This window comes from Rhinatrema bivittatum, chromosome 4 (genome assembly GCF_901001135.1).
Source record: "Rhinatrema bivittatum chromosome 4, aRhiBiv1.1, whole genome shotgun sequence".
Taxonomy (NCBI): domain Eukaryota; kingdom Metazoa; phylum Chordata; class Amphibia; order Gymnophiona; family Rhinatrematidae; genus Rhinatrema; species Rhinatrema bivittatum.
In genome coordinates, this window is record NC_042618.1 from 193,336,635 (window position 1) to 193,354,691 (window position 18,057).

Sequence of the window (18,057 nt, forward strand, 5' to 3'; positions counted from 1 at the left end):
ATATGGATTTTCACATAGTGTTTGATAAAATTCCTTAGGAGACACAGTCAGAAAACTAAAAAAAATGGTCATGGGTTAGGAGGCTGTCTTACCGTGGATTGGTAAGTGGTTAAAAGATAGGAAACAGCAGGACTAAATGGTCAGCTTTCCCTAATGGAGAAAAGTAAATAGTGGCGTGCCCCGGGGTATGAACTGGGACCAGTTTAACTTATTCATTAACAATCTGAAAAAGGAAGAACAAGAGATAGGATCAAGTTTGCAGCTAACACAAATTTTCAAAGCAGTTAAACCACAAGCTGACTGAGGAACTGCAGGACTCTTGCAAGACAGGGAAACCAGGTATCTAAAGGGTAAATTAAATTTAACATGGGTAAGTGCAAAGAATATAGTCTATAGGTACCCAATACTGGGTTCCATATTAGCAGTAACCAACCAGGAAAAGAATCTTGGAATCATTCTGGACAATATACATTAAAATCCTCAGGCTCAGTGAGCTGTGGCAGGTAAAAAAAAAAAAACAAACCCAAAAAACAAATAAACAAACCAGAATGTTAGGAATTTGGAAAGAAATTAATAAAGCCTGTATTGATCTATGGTGCAGATATAGTGGAACTAGAAAATGCACAAAGAAAGGATGACCAAGAGGGATATGATAAAGGTTTATAAAATCAAGAGTAGGGAGGAACAGGTAAATAGGGAACAGTTATTTACCCTTTCAAATAGTACTAGGATTAGGGAGACTCCATAAAAATTAGCAAGTAGCAGATTTAAAAACAAACTAGAGAAAGTATTTAGCACAATGTACTATTAAGCTATGGGGCTTGGACAAGTTCTTGGAGAAAAAGTCCATAATCAATTAGCAGCCGGGTAGACTTGGGAAAGGCACCACTTGACCCTGGGAGTGAGCAGCAAAGAACTGATCTACTCTTTGGGATCTACCGGGTAACAGACCCAGATCGGCCACTATTTGGATACTGAATGCTGGGCTCGATGGACTTTTGCTTTGACCCAGCAAGGCTCATCTTATGTTCTTATGCACAACAACATTCCTCCTGCTCTTATTCTCGTCTTGTTGCAAGGTTTTGCAACCTTGAGTCAGACATGATCATACCAAGATCTTTCCTTTTGACTGGTACACATCAGTACCGTTCTCCTCCCCCTGATCCCTTCCTTTCTAGGATGTTAGAAATGATCTGAACAGGAATGGAGAATAAACTGTAAACATCATACTACCTATGTATTGTGTGCGGCTCTGGTAACGATACATACACACGTTGAACTAGGAAAGGAGGGCAACACAAATGATAAAGGGAATGGAACAGCTCCACTGTAATTGAAGGTTACACAGATTAGGGACCTTCAGCCTGGAAAAGAGGCAAAAAATGAGAGAGGAGATATGGAAGAGGTTTATAAAATCATGAGTTGGGTGGAATGGGAACACAGGAGATGGTTATTTACCCTTTCAAATAATACAAAAACAAGGGGACACTCTTAGCAGCCAGCAGATTTAAAATAAACCGTAGAACACACTTTTTCACTCAGCGGATAATTAAGCTGTGAAATCTGTTGCCAGAGGACATGGTCAAGGAGACTTGCATGATGGAGTTTGAAAGATGTTTGGATGAGTTCCTAAAAGAATCCAGAAAAGATGATAAGCAGGTAGACTAAAGAAAGCTGTTGCTATCCCCGAGAGTGAGTAACAAGAAATAGATATACGGTACTTTTATGGGACCTGCCAGCTATTTTTGACTCAGACTGATCCCTTGTCAGAGACAGAATGCTGGGCTCAACTGACCTGGGTCAGACCCAGCATGGCATTTCTTATGTACTGGTTTCTTACATCTCTACACACCAAAAAAGCATAACTGCACTTTTTTGCATTACATCTAAAGTTGCCAAACTCTTGGCTACTCTTCAAGCTTTCTTAGCTCACTTATTTTTTTATACTCCCTCTGGAGAATCATCTGCAAAAAGACAAAAAGTATTTCCTACTAACTCCTACACAATGTCATAGAGTCCCTGCTGGCTCTAGTCTTCCTCTATGTGTTATACAGCCATCTTTCTCCCACTTCTAGCCACTGGCCCTCCAACTAGGCTCTCTTTGGTCCAGACAATAAACCTTTAACCTCAAGCAAAAAAGGGGACTTTAAACTCAAGCCAAAAAGAGGCAAGTAAGCAAGGCTGCTGCTTGCTTACTTGCCTCACCAAGTCCATTTGCAGGAGCTTAAAGGCCTAGCAGCACCTTCTCCCAACATCAGCCTTATTTTTGTATCCATGGCAATGCTCCAGCTTAATTTATTTGTGCCCTTCTGGGATTCTCCCCAGGAGCACTCTTTTTTTTTTGGCCCAACTTTGTTTCACCTACATCCCGGGGCTATTCTCTACTTGAATTTTCTCCCCATTTTCTTTCTGATGCTTTAATACAGACCCCATCACAGTCATCAATGAAAATATTGGAGAACAGGATACAGCTGCACAGCATTAAGGCACTCTTATAAAAAACTTTTTTCTTTGGGGTGAACTTCATTTTCCACTACCCTCTCTGCTGATTTTTGAATTTTTTATTTTTTTTTTAGCTTTTCCTCTCTTCCAGCTCAAGCTAGACCAATGCTGGGGTTCTGACACCATGATCCTTCACTCGCAACTACCAGGGGATTTTTACCCTATTTTAATAGGCCCACCCTCCCACTGATCCTAGTCTGATCATTGCAGGGTTAGTCCTGAGGCCAGGAGCCATGCACCAGGCCTCCTTCCAGAATCTTTATCATAAGCTCTACATCTGACCACCAGGTGTCACCTTTTAAATGATGGACTACAGCAGGGGATGCACACTGTACCATCTGCAGGAGCCAGAGAATGTTGGCAGGCTGGAGGTTATCATGGATGTTTACAAAGCACGACATCGGCAAACCTGTTGAGCTCCGTCTCCATCTGCTGCTTGGTGCACATAACCCACTCGGCTGGACAGGTCTGACTGGATGAGGAGGAAATCAACATTTGTTTCCCTTACAGTAGCTCCTTTAAGATTAGTCTACTGTTATATTTGAAGTCTATGATCCTGCCTTGTCTGTGGCCCATCTCTGCCTTTACTTGCATTTTAAGCCACTGTGTTTGGCAATCGCTAGAACTACTGTGACATCAGAAACACGTCCTCCATTTGCAAGTGCCTCCTGCGCTGTGGGATTGGTTACCAGTCACCCGAGGAGCATCTCCTCTTAAAGTCCTCCCCACTTCTATGACTGCAGCAGGAATGTCCCTACCAACATCTGGCAGATTAAAAATCTCCCACCAAGCAACACCTCTTTCATTACAATTGTATGGATGTCTGACTATTCAACTCCTCTGATTGGGTTTGTTTACATAAATATTTAAACATTTCTCAAAAACTACGACCATCAAGCCCATGGCAAATTACAGCAGATAGAAACAGCATTTAAAAAAAATATATCAATTTACAAATTCTAAAAACAAATGTAAATATAATATGAACCTGTCACCCTACTCCTTCAGCCTATAACCGACCTCACTCAATATATATCTACAAATATATACTTGAGTCTGTAGTTCACACTTTTGTAAATGCAATTTCCCTCCAATGCCTCCTCCCTTCTCCATAACCCCCAATCTTAAAAAAAAAAAAAAGTAAAAAAAAAACCCAAAAAGCGAGAGATACCAACATATAAATGCTGGCGTCAATGACATGGGGCCTTTCTGGATAATCAATACCTTCAGTTCCAAAGTACTTGTAATGAAACTGAACATTTTAGCTAACTTCATCATTTTTGGTCTAAGTTGCCTGAAAAAAAGCCTCTGGGAACCCAAACAAACTGCCACATCACTTGTGTGAAAGATTATCTACCAGAATGACTGAACACACCCCGAAGAGGAGGGCCCTACTGGACATCTAATAAAGGTGTGTTCTTGGTTTAAAAACATCCTGTCTGAATTGCCCAAAGGCTGTCAAAACACAGGACTCAACGACTCCCTTGTCTGCCAGGAGCCTCACTCTTCAAGTTTCCCTGCTGTTTTGTGCCTAAGGCCAAGACCTTATCAAAGTTGCTACGTTGGGCCCAGTTTATGTACCAGCAGCAGCATAAATGTTTCCTCCTTCAACAAGAATCAGAAAGAGTTACACCACTTTTCAGTGCCCCTGAAAAATATAATACATCACTAACAGACTTGGTTTTGAGAAGCAGCAGTTTGTGTCAAAAAACTGTGTTCAAGGTTTCCAATTACATAGTATTTATTTTTTATGCTTTCAGTCTCTTATCTTTCCTTTTTACTTAAATTTTACATTCATGTTGTGTTTTAGGAGTGGGGAAACTAGTATATATATTTTATCTGATTTTTATATTCTTTTTTTGGTACTTCAAAGCATATTACATTCAGGTACCATAGCTATTTTTCTGTCCCTAGAGGGCTTACAATCTAAGCTTGCACCTAAGGCAATGTGACGTGACCAAGGAGCAGCAGTGGGCTTTGAAACCCTAGTCTCCCTGTTTTAAAGTCCGCTGCTTTAACCACCAGGTCACTCCTCCACACACTAATATGCTTCCCTACCTAAAATAAGAATATTTCTCTCTGACTCTACATTTAGTTTTCTTAACTCGTATCCTGTTTTGTTTCCTGTTCATAAATTGTACACTGGGTTCCCTCAAGCACTTTTCAGCTCAAATCATGCGTATTCATTTTTCCCCCTAGAAAAAATTAAATACAGATGAAAGTGAAATCAATTCCACCTGTTCAAAATGGAAAACTGGGAGCCCCCATTATGCTGATAAGAGTAACATTTACCAAACTCTGACCAGAAAAGATTCAAAGTTAGTGTTGCCGCTAGCAGAGAGATAAAAAAAAAAAAATAGAGAAAAAAAATAGAATCTCTATCTCTCTCCTCCCACAAACCTTTTTTTTTTTCTACTCCCACCATATTTAATGTTGTAATGTTTCTTCTTTTCCTCTTCAGTCTTGCTGATGTCTGGGGCTACCAGGCTGCTTTCTCTGCATCCCTCCAGTGAATCTGCAAAAAGCTGGATCTCTCTCATCTTTGATGTCTAGAGAATAAAAACTTATCTCCCATAATTCACGACAAAACGTTCAGCTACAACTTGGAAAAAAAACAAACCTTCTCAGCCCGCATATTTAGCTTGAATCCCTAATGTAATCAAACTTATTTTTTCTACAGATTACATAGTCAAAAGCACGACTCTAAAACATTAATTCGTCCGACTGCCCAACGGCCTAGCAAGGGTACTACTCAGGTTGAATTCCTGGATCCAGGCTTTGCTCATGTGGCTAGCAGGGCCTGGGGATGTTTTGGAGGCAGTACTCACCCAATGTTCTAATTTTTTGCAGGCTGTGTGCAAAAACATCTCATGCACAAATGTAGTGTACAGATTTTTGTGCAGTGTTTTTGAGACACCATTCTGTTTTCCTTTTCTTGTGCACAGGGTCATTGCTCACAACTTGATTGCAGCACCCAAACTATTGTACAAAGATACCCGGTGTGTGTGGGATTCAAGCCACGCGTATACTGGGTTCCAAAATCACGGAGGCACAGCCTATGATCCCCTGTGAAGGGCTATTCAAATCTCTAGGCTATTTAAAAAAAAAAAAAAGAAGGAGGTAGAACACGAAGAGAGAAATATTGTGAGTACTGGTGCCAGAATCCTACCTAGGTGGGACTGTTTCTCTTACGTCCTCTGCTGTCACTGCAACTGTGATCCAAAAGGCTCCAATTAACAGCTCTGTGGAGTGTGGAAGAACAGCACTTAAACGTACTGCTGACTGAGCCCCGTGCAATCCTGCCCAGAAGCAATTCTGAAAATGCTTCTGGTTACCTGAAACCATCATGGGCCTATGCCAGGGACACTTTATCCTCCCACTGTTCAGGCCCCACAGGAAAGGAAGCCTGCAGCCTAACCACATTCCTTCACTCAGCTCCATTTGGCCTGAGAGAGCTCTTCTGTGAGCTTTAGTGGAATAAAAAATGGAAACCATTGTGCTGTTTCCTAAGTCCTCCTCGCTTTATGAAAAGGGATTTTTATCCTTTTGAAAAAAAAAAAAAAAAAAAGTAATTTATCCCTCCCCTTCCCTAAGCTGCCGACAGATGCTGCTCAGACTTTTGTCTGACCTAGCCACATTCTAAAAAGTCAGTTTCTCGTGGTAAGTGGGCAAAGTAATCCTTCGTTTCCTGTCATTAAAGTGACCAAACCAGAGTGCACACACCACAAGTAGTTATGAGCGAGTGCCTTAAAAACAGAAGGCAGGAAACCTGAAGAACTAAAGAACATGAAGCAGAAACTTGTTAACCCCCCACTTGCAAGAGTACTTTGCACTCCTGTGCACCCCATGTTCACTGGCCCCTTTTTTGTTGCTACTTGAAACACACGGGTATTCCGCTTATCGGGAAGGCAGCAGCTGAAGTCAAAATATGCCAGGCACTGAAACCAAGCTGCTTCTCCTGGAGATCTAAACAACAGGTATAGAGAGAGAGACCTGACCTAATGATCATTGACAATATCCAGGGCTATATCCATTTTACTGAAATCTCAGTACCATCAACTGTACATGTCCTGCAGAAGGGAGAAATCTGTGACAGCACGTTTGCAGATGGGAAGAATGGTGGGGAACTGAAGAGCCTAGGACTCCTCCCCCCCCCCCCCCCCCCCCCCCAAAATGGAAGCAGTAACCCCACATGTGCCATCAGGACACCCAACCCAAGAGGCAAACTTCCCAAGAATCTGGAGAGATCAGTGACACGAACTGACGAAGGGAGGTAGCCATTTCTATAGGTTGGAATAAGTCTCAGACTATTGACAACAACTATGCACTGAAATGATTATATATAACTGCTTTAGGGGCCTTTTTGGACGCAGTTCCTCCTTTCTTCTTTGTACCCTCACTTCGTTGGCACCAGTCCTGGGATCCTGGCACCATAGGCCTTCATGCACAAGTACCTGGGGATTTTTCCCCTATTTCAATAGGTCCTCCCTCTCACTGTTCCCAGTCTGATCATTACAGCAGTGGCCTTAAGGTCAGTAGCCATGCATCAGGAATCCTTCCAGGCTCTAAATCTCGCCACCATATGTCAAGCCTTGTTGAGGTCCATGGCTCTTCCCCTCCCCTGCTCCTTGAGGCATCTCCCAACCAACCTGGGGTGCAGAAAATCTGATCCAAGAATCAAACTAGAGAACGCCTGCACGGCAGCACACAGCAAAGCTACTGAACAACTAAACCAGCCCAATGGTTTTAAAGACAAATATTTGAAAATCAGTTACTGCTTCCTCACGCCATCCATTATTGTAGAACTGGTGGAGCAAAGGCGTGAGGAAGGAATGAATATTATTATTATTTTTTTTTTTAAACGTAACCGAGATTCCAAATTGAGGTCCTACCTATGTGGACAAAACATGAACTGCTCATGGTATTCAGTTTCCAGCACTGAATAGCTGCTAAATCAGTGTGATGTTCTCATGCTGCATCACGGCAGAGAAGCTAATTAGCCTCAATTTGTTTCTCTAGAGCCCAGAGCCACCTCCATATCTGCTAGTGATTAGAGAAAATTAAATAAATGACTCACAAAATGATATCATGACAGTATGCAAGAGCTTAATTCTGCACATTCAACGGACTAGAAAAAAAAAAAAATGTTCACAAGATGCCACTGCTCTGCAACAATACAAATATAAGCTCTTTAGGGAAGAGCCACAACAGCCATGTGACTTGTGCGCATTGATGATACTAGAGAAATGTTACATGTACATGGAGTTTCCAAAGGAGAGCTAGCACGCGGTATTCAAACATACCAAATACTAAGGTGCTAGTAAGAGGTTGCCTCTGAAGGATACATTTGTGCTGAACTTGCAAAAGAGCTGACCAGCCTTCTCTAGTGCCTTGTTTAGATCAGATGCGACAGTGCTTGCACCAATTCTGTGTCACGTTTTATTTTTGTGCTTTGATCAGTATAGATTGATTAAGTATTGGTACTTCTGGTGTAACCTGCTGCAAACGTTGTAGCTAGCAGGTAATAGGTTTTAATAATAATGCTATTCTGTTTCAATGGAGTATTAACACTTTTGCTGCAGAACACCTCGTGTGGGCCTATGTACACTGACACAGGCATATTTTGTTTTTTCAAGCTTTGCAAGTTGACAGGATCCAACCAAATTGCAGGAGAGGAAAAAAAGAGAAAGGGTACACTAGAAAAGGAGAAAACAGCCAAATTAAGAGAGCAAAATGGGGCCAGCCTAGCAGCTCAGTGGCCATGCAAGGATCAGAGTTTAATTCCCAGGCCAGGCCTTCCACTCCCCAGGCAGATGTGGGCAGGGGATGCTGCAGAGGCAGCACTCTCAATCCCTGGTAATGTAGAAGTCCTACATCATCATGCAACAGTGGCACCTAGTGGTCAGATTTAGGGCCCAGGGCTATCACTGCAATGACTAGGCTAGGTAAGCTGGGAGGGGGAAGATACAAAATAGGGGAAAAGCATCCCCACGTAATTGCTAATGAAGCCATAGGAATCTGCCAGGTCCCAAAAAGAGGGCAGAACATATAGGACAGCCTAAGCCGGCTAATCAAGCACAAGCACTTCTTATGAGGAATATAAGCAGGTTTCACCTCGTTATTAATATCTGCCCAGCTCCATTTACAACCAAGACTCTGTTATAAAGCAACGAGAGTCTATGTTCACTGTACCGCTCGTCTTCAGATAACCAAAATGGGAATATGTGCTAAAAGCAGCAGTACTAGCCAGAGTCTTATCACCTGCCTTCCTTGCACCACTTAATCCTAAGGCTTTTTTGTCCTTACAGGATGTCACATTCATGATCACAGGCGCTACTGTAGGTGAGATTAGTTAACCAGCGTATCCCTACCTGTACAGATTTATAAAGAACCTTCCATGCACAGATCAGAGCTCAGTCAAGGGTCCTGTTAGATATTTCATATCTTTTTGGGGGGGAGTAAAAATATGGTATTTAGGTATTCAGTCTTGAAACTGATATGCCGCCTTTTCCAAAGGCACTTTTCCCCACCCATTTAAAGTGTTTCTTTTCCCAAGTCCATTCTTCAGTTGTTATGCATGGTTTCTGGGTCCAGATAATGTTCAGCACAGCAGCCTCTCAATTACATCTAGGCATATAATGGTCATGGCCAGGCAGAAGCAGCTTTCACACAAATACTTACATGTCCTCTGGGATCAAATTTTAAAAAATACAAAAAAAAAAAGATGAGAAAAAAGGCCCCTAAGCACTAGGTTGCATTGAGCATTAACACTAAAATGCATGTTATTTACCGCAGGTCCCATTATTTTCAATGGAGCCTATTCACAAATAGCACATTTTGGTGCATTATTGCACCCTCATGAATAGAGACCTTAATGGTTGAATCTATTGACTTTACCTGCCACCTGCATAACCTAAAACAAAAAGCAAACCCAACCAACAACTTTGTTAGTTTCACAGCTTTAACCTAAATTTGTTTTTAAAAAATTTAAGCCAGCTACATGACACTGATGTGAAGACTGTTGCATCCATGTGAGATTTCGATCTTTATAAAGAGCTACTTTTCATAAATATAAAAGAACAACCACCCTACTGGCTTGCTCTTGTTCAACATTTTCTTGAGGGTGTTGTGGAACAGCTATCAGAAAAGGTTTGCCTTTTTTGCAGATTATATCACAACGTACCACAGCATACACCCTGGAAGCTGTAGAAAACATGAGGCGAGATCTAATTAACCTTGAAGAATGGTCTAGAGTTTGGCAGCTACAATTTAATGCTAAAAATGCAGTCATGCATTTGGGTTGTAAAAGCCCCAAGAGAGCAATAAAATATGGGGGTGAAATTCACTTGTGTGCACAAGAGCAAGATTTGGGGGATGACCACATCTGATCTTAAAGGTGGCCAAACAGGTAGATGATGGAGCAAATAAGGAGAACAGCCAGCAGGAAAAAAAGGAGAAGATACTACCGCTATGTAAGTCTTCGGTGAAATCTAATTTGGAGTAGTGTGTACACTTCAGAAACTGCATCTTCAAAAGGATATAAACTGGATGGAAACAGACCAGACAGCAGCTACTAGAATGCTCTTCATGATAAAGCACATGGGAACAGACAAATTTCTAAACATGTATACATGAAGGAAAGATGATGAGAAGAAGAAGATATGAGAGAGACATTTAAAGGAAGGTGTTTTTTTTTGTGAAGGTGGTAGATAAAGGGAACACCCTCCTGGTGAGATACTGGAGACAGGGACTAATAGTGTCTGAGTTCAAGAAAGCATAGGACAAGCACAGAGGATCTCCAAGAGAGGAAGTGATTGTAAAGCTAAGTGGGAGGTGTGGATAGACAGATTGGATGGGCCATATGGTCTATCTGCTGTCATGAGCTATGTTTCTATGAGTCCTGGTTTTAACAAGCTGTTATGTTATTGAAATAATCAGTACAAAAAAAAATGTAATGGAAAACAATTTGTTGTTCATGCCATTTTAGGTCTATTATCATCTATGGCCAAGACCAAGAAAAGCATGCACTATTAGGAGAATCTTCCAGTTTAGCACACAGCTTCTCAGCCAATAAAAAGTCTCCAAGCAGCAAATATGCTGAGGTAGACTTTTAAATAGCTTTGTTCAATTGAAAGCAGTAATTCCCTCAAATTTGCTAAAGTACAGTAACAAATTGTATAGGATAAACAATTTATTACAAATCTGAAACAACCAACAGAAGAAAGAAATGCTCTATGCCCAGTACCTACCAATGAAAGTAATGGCCTCCGGAAAGAACTGGGAAAGATTTTGACTCCAGTGATCAGAAATGGGGATCTGCTTGTATTTGAATTCTCCATCATGCTCAAACATGTTTGGCAGGTTGGGAGTCACGTTCAGGATGTATTTGATACCATACTTGCCCAGCACATCCAAATTGGTTGAATCTTTGGCACAGCCCAGATACAAGTAGGGTAGGATCTGGACAGGGAAGGCAGGCTGGTTGTTGGGAATTGGGCTCCCTTCTGACTCTGTGGCACTGCTTGGTTCCCTGTCAGACTCCCCATCAGAACAATCCGAGCTTATCCTGAGCCCTCCAAGCCCAAGAACAGAGGCTGGAGGGGAGTTGCTGGGACACGAGCAATCAAGGTTGGTCTCGCAATGTTCAGGATATTCGGTCTGAAACTTGTTAAAACCACCTACAAAAATGAACAAACATACAAAATCAAACTTACATACTGTTATTTTACAGTAAAAAATTGCCAAGATATTTAAAAGGCTGTTTACAAGTTAATGCTTTACTCAGGTGACTGTGTTTTGTTTTCCAATGTATACATCAGCAGGGTCTGCTGATAAAGCAAACATGTTCAAACCCTGTGCAAAGTCAAACCGAAAATTCAAGTTTCTGAATCCACAAGTGCAGGCATAACAAAAGCACTGCAAATTATCGCCCCCTGACATATTACATTCAGAATGCTTAAGTAAAAATGCATGGCACTGTTCAGTAAGGTTTCACCCTCCCCCTCTCAAGCTTATAGAAAAAAAAAAAAGGCCATTTATACACAGAAAAATGTATTGCAGTGGGTTTGCCTCTGGGAATCCTGCACTGATGGCACGCTACACAGCACCAATGAATAAAAAGGAGGAGGAGGAGGAGGTGGTGGTGGAATGGAAAGAACATCTAACAAAGCCATTCATGCTCTAACAGCCTCCAAATAAAAATGACCAGCATGTTTGCACATAAAACAAAACAAATAAAAGCACTTTACAAATGCATGCATTTACGGATGGGTCTGGTGGAACACACAATTCCTCCTGTGTATTCTTCACCCTTTTTTCTGTCTCTGCACGGACGGTTTGAGGAGTGAAATAAAAATAAAAACCCCTCTAAAAATAATCAGTTTTTAAGAAAAGAAATTCCGGAGGGGGGGGGGTTGTGCCGTTGTGATTAGCAGCGCAGGCAGAGAGGCACAAGCTGCGCCTTCCATCCATTCATGAAAAACAGGCCTCTTTTTTTTTTTTTTCCCCTCAAAGACAACACACCGCAGCCATTTTGGAATTTTAATTGGAAACATTTTCTGGTCGTTGCTCATAACTTCCCTCCACTTCTGGCTTAGAAAATAAAATAAGCCTACAGTGTGTATATCCCTCGAAAATAGAGCCAAAACAAAAAAAAAAAAAAAGGACAACTGAAGATTTAACTTTTTCGACTATGAATAAAAGGAAAGTGATGTCATCACTAACCTACAGGTTTCGAAATATGGAATTTAAAAAGAAAAAAAAAAGCTAGTCAAATATTGAGACACGTGTGTTCATAATATTGGGATTTTAGCATTTTTTTTTTTTTTAACAAAAAGGGCAAAAAAAAGTTAAAACGATTTGATTTATAAAGCAGAAAAGCTGAGACTTCTGGATTCTATCCTTTTATTTTACAAATGCACTTCCTAAGCTCGGGGCCCGTGCTGCGCTTCCTCAGCTCGCAGAACATCGGAGAGGCGGCCAGCGCTGCAGTTTATCTGTAGCGTTTCATTTGCGGAAAGTGACAATTTGGTTTCTGTCTGGGGGCTCGGCTGAGTGGCGTCTGCCTTCCGCTGCAGACACGGAATCCCCGGCCACGCCGGGCTTCCGCACTGAACTGCTCGCCCATCTTTCGAGAAGAAATGTAAGAGGAAGTGCAACTGGGAACAAAGGTTATAAAATAAACAAGGCCAGTGAGATACATTTTCTGACTGAACTGCTCGCCTCTACCCCTCGGGTTTTCTCCCATTGCTTTGTTTTGGTTTTGTTGCCCCCCCCCCCCTCCCGAAAGCTTCCAGAGCAAACAGAACCCTTGCAAGAGAGAGGGTTTCCAGAGCGTGCTCAACTATTCAGCTTTCAAAAAAGCAACAGAAGTAAAGCCCGACGAGTTAAGCATCCCTCTAATGCGTGCCAGGCTTTCCGACATTTCTGAGAACTTTCTATCGCGGATGCAAAGGCTGCCGAGTGCGCCTGGGATCATCCTCTACCTTCCACTGGTACAAAGAACAGCTTTCTACAACGAGAAGGATTTTATACTTTAATATATCCCCGCTTAAGGGTTAACAGTTGTTCATAGAAACACACCTTCTAAATAAATAAAAAATATATGGAGTGCGATGCTAGTGAATTCAAACTGCAACTATATCAAGAATGTGTTCCTGGTTTAGTAGGACAAAAAGACAAAACGTTTCCTACATATTTCCTAGGTATGTTCCTGAGTGCTCAAATTTCTTTCAAGCCGGAAAAAAAACCCCAGGAAACCAAACAAACAATGTTTTTTTTTTCTCATCTTAAGTTTTAAAACACTCTTCCCTCCAAACAGACAGGACTTGACAAGTTGAGGAAAGCAGTTGTTAAAATACTTCTGCCTAAGTATTTTCCTGTCAGCTCCTCCCACTGGCTGGTAGGGAGCGCAGCTTTCTGCCTCGGAAAGAAAAAAAAAAAAGTTTGCCTCCCACACAAGTCGTGAAGCCCAAGGCTCCCCTGAGGAGGCAGCGATTAACCAGCCAAATCCTGTCTGTCTCTCTCCCACTGCTCGGAGGAAGCGTGCAGTGGCTCCTCTCTGCCATGAAAACACTGCCAATGTAACGTGCAGCCCGGGCTTCTCCAAAACCAGCTGGAGCTGCTGGTTGCGGTGGGTGGCTCCCGACCAGCTTCCAAATAAAGCTGTCTTGGGGGAAGTGGGGCCAATTTAAAAAAAAGAAAAAGGGTATTTTATCATCTATTCCGAGCAAAGAAACTACGATACATGTTAGAAAAAAAAAAAAGGGGGCATAACCCTTCGCTCCGCGTTAAAAAAAAAAAAAAAGACTCATTAAGGCTTTCAAACGGTTAAGTCTATTTAGGGATTAGGAATTTTCGTGATTTTTAAAATAAACTCTTATTTGAGTGTACAATGGAGAAAGAACTATATAACAATTTGTATAACCACTTCGCATCAAATCCCATGTATTTCAATGAAGTATTAAGATATCTTCACACACTGGACTTGTCCCTAAACGGCCCTCACGGCAGCCTCTGGAAGTTGTCCCTCAGTGGGATAGTGACAGCGTCAAACGAAAAGAAAAAGTTCAGGCTCTCGTTTTCTCTCCCAAAGCGGAGGTCTATAAACCAAATAAATAATCGCAACGGGGGGGGGGGGAATAGAGTAATCATAGAACCTTGCACGTCCTGTTTCCCCCCACCAGCCCATTCACCTTTCAGGTAATAGGCTTTGCAGCCATCGTCCCGGAGCTTCTGCAGCAGCAGCCCGAGCACGGAGCTGGCGGCGCCGCTCTCCTGCCACTCGGCCGTGGCCTCGTCGTAGAGCAGCACCGTGTCGGTCTTGCAGCGCTTGACGAAGCGCTCCTTGTCCTCGTTGTTGGGGATGATAGAGCGGATGGGCAGGTTGCCCTTCTTGAGCCGCCGCAGCATGAGGCTGGGGATGGCCAGGTTGATGGCCGTCTCGATATGCGAGGACTCGAAGAGCTCATGCGGGCGGCAGTCCAGGAGCAGCAGCAGCGGCGAGCCGCTGCCCGACTCCAGCTCCTCCTGCAGCCACTCCACGCTTTTACTCGGCATCGCAACAGCCATGGCCGGGGAGCAGCCCCAGATGTTATTTTTCATGAGGATCGGAGGGCGGAAGGAAAAGGGGGGTGGAGGAAAATGTTAAAGGGGGTAAAGAGGTGGGGGGAGGGGGCAAAAATATCAACAGCTGGATGGTGATGACCCCTCTCCGCCTCCAGAAAAAAAAAAATTCTCCCCCAAAGCAAAACATACACCAACAAGAATAAAAGAAGTCCAAAAATATCCCCCTCCCCCCGTCCTCTGCAGACCAAAAAAAATGTTTAGGATTTGTTAGCACCACGAAAAGCGGCAAGAATCTGACGGGAAGGAACGAAACCCCAGCTCAGCCTGCGCTCCCCGAACACGGTAATCCCTGTTAGGAAGAAGCGGGAGCAGCATCTGGATTCTTGCTTCGGAGGATCCCGAGGGCGGGAGGGGGGAGACGCTGCAGGAACTACCGGCCCCCAGTGCAGACTGGAGCAGCTCCCGGAGGCGTCGATGACAGCGTCAGGCGGCGGCTGTTGCTGCAGGGTAAGCAGCACTCCAGCAGTGCCTTCCTGTATGTGCCTTCCTCTCCCGCTCACTTAATTCTTCGCTGCCGATGCTGTTTTCTAGCTGCTTCAATTAATGTTCTTTTGCCATCCTGTCGTCTTCCAGGAGGCGGGGGAAGTGAAGAGGCGGAGCTTCAAGCGGCCACGGTTCTCGGTCTATCCATTGAGAAAGCACATGTAGGTCCCACCTCCTTCGGAGTTCATTGTTCCTCCTCTGGGACTCGCATATACTTCCACAGGTCAGGCCTTGCTATCCCTTGGTTTAAAACTGTGAAGGAAAGGAGAACCGTATGCTTAAAATAAATGGGTTGTTATAATAGTACACTGCTAGCTTCACATCATTTGTATTAATTTCTTAACTTATGGTGTGGGATTTAACTCATTCAATTTATTAACTGTGACACCCCCACACCCCCGAGGTATTGTATTTTACCATGTGCCAAGGGAGGGGAAGTCACTGTAGAAGAAAAATAGTTTTGTTACATTTATGGGTTCGCAGACTTTGGGGGGGGGGGGGGGGGGGGTGGCAGGGGTTAATACAGCATTCCCCCAATTCCATATCCTGGACCCCTACTCCAGGGTTTCTGGTCAGCAGTGTACCCCTCTTCCTCATCAACAACCAAATCAAGATGATCACCCAGAACAACAATTTAGAATTTGAACTGGTCAATATTGATAAAATGCAGCTAGTAAGTAAGAAAAGGGAAGAAAGGGAGATCAAACACTTTGGCATAGGTTAGACCATACTGAATCACAATATTCAAATAATTTTCCTGCACAAAAACCTTAACAACATTTGGAAATTAAGCTGAGCAAAATTAAGCTGAGCAAATATTTCAACACAGCACTGCATACTTCAAATAGCGCTATAGAAATGTTAAGTAATAGTAGTACTTTTAACAGTAACCCCGTATATATCAAATACTGGGTTTTCAGAATTCAGACTGAAGCCACTGAATGTGCAGGAAAAAACAAGCAAAACTACCCACTGGGGCCCATGCTGTGTTATATGCAGGCAACACACAACAAGCTGAGGCACTGCACTGAACACTTGAGGCTCCTTTTGCTCAAGCTTAGAGTCCTTACAACTCAATAGACCTCCCTCTGAAAATGCAAGACAGTCAGCAGGGCAGGCAGGCTGCTGTAAACCAAAGAGTGTTGTTTTTCCCTATGGGGAGACCTCTACCCCAGTAGGCATGGGGAAAAAAATCATAAGCAAATTTTCCCTTCTCCCAGCCCACCTTTAGGAAGTCTTGGTGTACTTATCTCGATTCCAGTGCTGGCAGATATCAGAACTCAGCAATCCTCTCCAGCTGCTGCAGCTTCAGGCCACTCAGTCTCTTGTCTCCGGATCCCTGGAAACTGCAAAGAACTGCCTCTCACAGTTCTCTTATTCTCTATCAAACAGTGTTGCCAGATTTTAAAATGTTATTAGCCCAAACTAAGATAAACTGTAGCCCAAAAGTAGTCCAAGTAACCTGGGAAACAGGGGTCCTCAGCCCAAAAGTAATCCAAAAGACCAAAAATTGCTAATATTAATGGTATGGTTTCAATAATTATTTTATTTTTGATGGTGTATTAATCCATACAAACTTGCAGTGCAACATCCAAATAAACAGTGCATCTAGCACAAATTAAATTGAATTTTGTAATATAACAATTTATAGTAAGGGTAGCTTTCAATCCATTTCTGTGGGTAAAACAGTGCTTTAATTGTAGAAATGGGATTTTGCAAAATTGCCTTACAATATGTGAGTAAAAATACATACATAGCGCCTGTATGTGCAGGGATGGAGTTGGGGACATTAGCAGGTGTGTAATTGTGTAAAAGTATCAAGTCTACAAGAAATTGATTCAGTTTATGCATGCAGTTGTAATCTTACCTCCAAAGCTTTTAGATACATCTGTACATTTAGGGCTTGATTTTCAAAGCAATGTGTGCTCATAAAACCCTGTATAAAAGTATACAACCCCATTTCAGCCACACTAGCAAGAGGTGTTCTTGGGGTGGTGAAGTCGGAGCAGGGAAAGCATTCACATACTTACTTGTGATTTTGAAATGGATGCACATACTGTAGATGCACTTGCAGAAAGTTACCTCTGGGTAACTCCCCATGTCTTTGCATACTGGGATAACCTGCAAATTTTTAAAGTGGATTTATGTTCAAAAGTCCCCTTTGAAAAATTGGGCTAAAGTCTGTGGGTACTTTGTACTTATATTCAGTCCTCTATGGGCTGTTTGAAAATTACCCCATAGGAGGTGATTTTAAGACAGTATCAAGTATGGATAGTTTTTTGGGGAAAAAAATTACACACATGCTTTGAAAAATGCAAAAGTATAAGCATGAGTGCTGATCCCACCCAATCCCACCCACAAGAACTCCTCTTTGCACATAAAGGGTGAGACATTTTCAAAACTCTTCCCCTGCGCAGCCCTAAACTGACTGCTTAAGGGCAAGGCTTGTTTAAGTAGGTGCTGTAGTACAGACAATGCCACCTTCATCCACTATTCCCCCGTTTATAATCCTGTCTGCTCTTTACCCCACACTCCTCTCTCTGTCTCACACCCCTTCATCCAACCCTCCAGTTCCCCAACCATCCCCTCTCCACCAGCCACCATCCAATACCCTTTGTCTTTTCCCTCCTTGTCCCCTATCCCCTCTCTCTTCCCTCCTCCTTTCCCACGGTACTGCTCTGTCTTTCTTCCCCCTTCTCCCAGCCAGCTAAACCTCAGGCCTAACCAGCTGAGAAAAAAAAAAAAATCCTTCCTTAGTCCCTCTATTTGCAGCTGTCGCTGACTCTCCCTCTCCGGTGTGAATTGTGGGTTAGGGAGCTACAGCAGGTTTACAAGTTGAGAGAACAGGGAAGTTTAGCAGCAGTGGCAAGAATAATAATAATAATAATTATTATTATTATTTGATTTATGTTCCACTTTTCAGGATTCCCAGGATGGAGCAAATCA

General features: G+C 42.7%; 1 protein-coding gene across 1 annotated transcript in view; it reads right to left on the minus strand.

Moving 5' to 3' along the window:
• The window catches only part of DUSP7 (dual specificity phosphatase 7), a 32,042-nt gene extending 16,849 nt beyond the window's left edge, over nt 1-15,193 (minus strand). The window contains exons 1-2 of the mRNA XM_029599468.1: nt 14,196-15,193; nt 10,752-11,180 (exon numbers count right to left, since the gene is read on the minus strand). Coding sequence (XP_029455328.1) covers nt 10,752-11,180; nt 14,196-14,604 — 838 coding nt within the window. The 5' untranslated portion in view covers nt 14,605-15,193. The remainder of the gene's footprint in view (nt 1-10,751; nt 11,181-14,195) is intronic.
• Between the last annotated feature and the right edge of the window lie 2,864 nt (nt 15,194-18,057).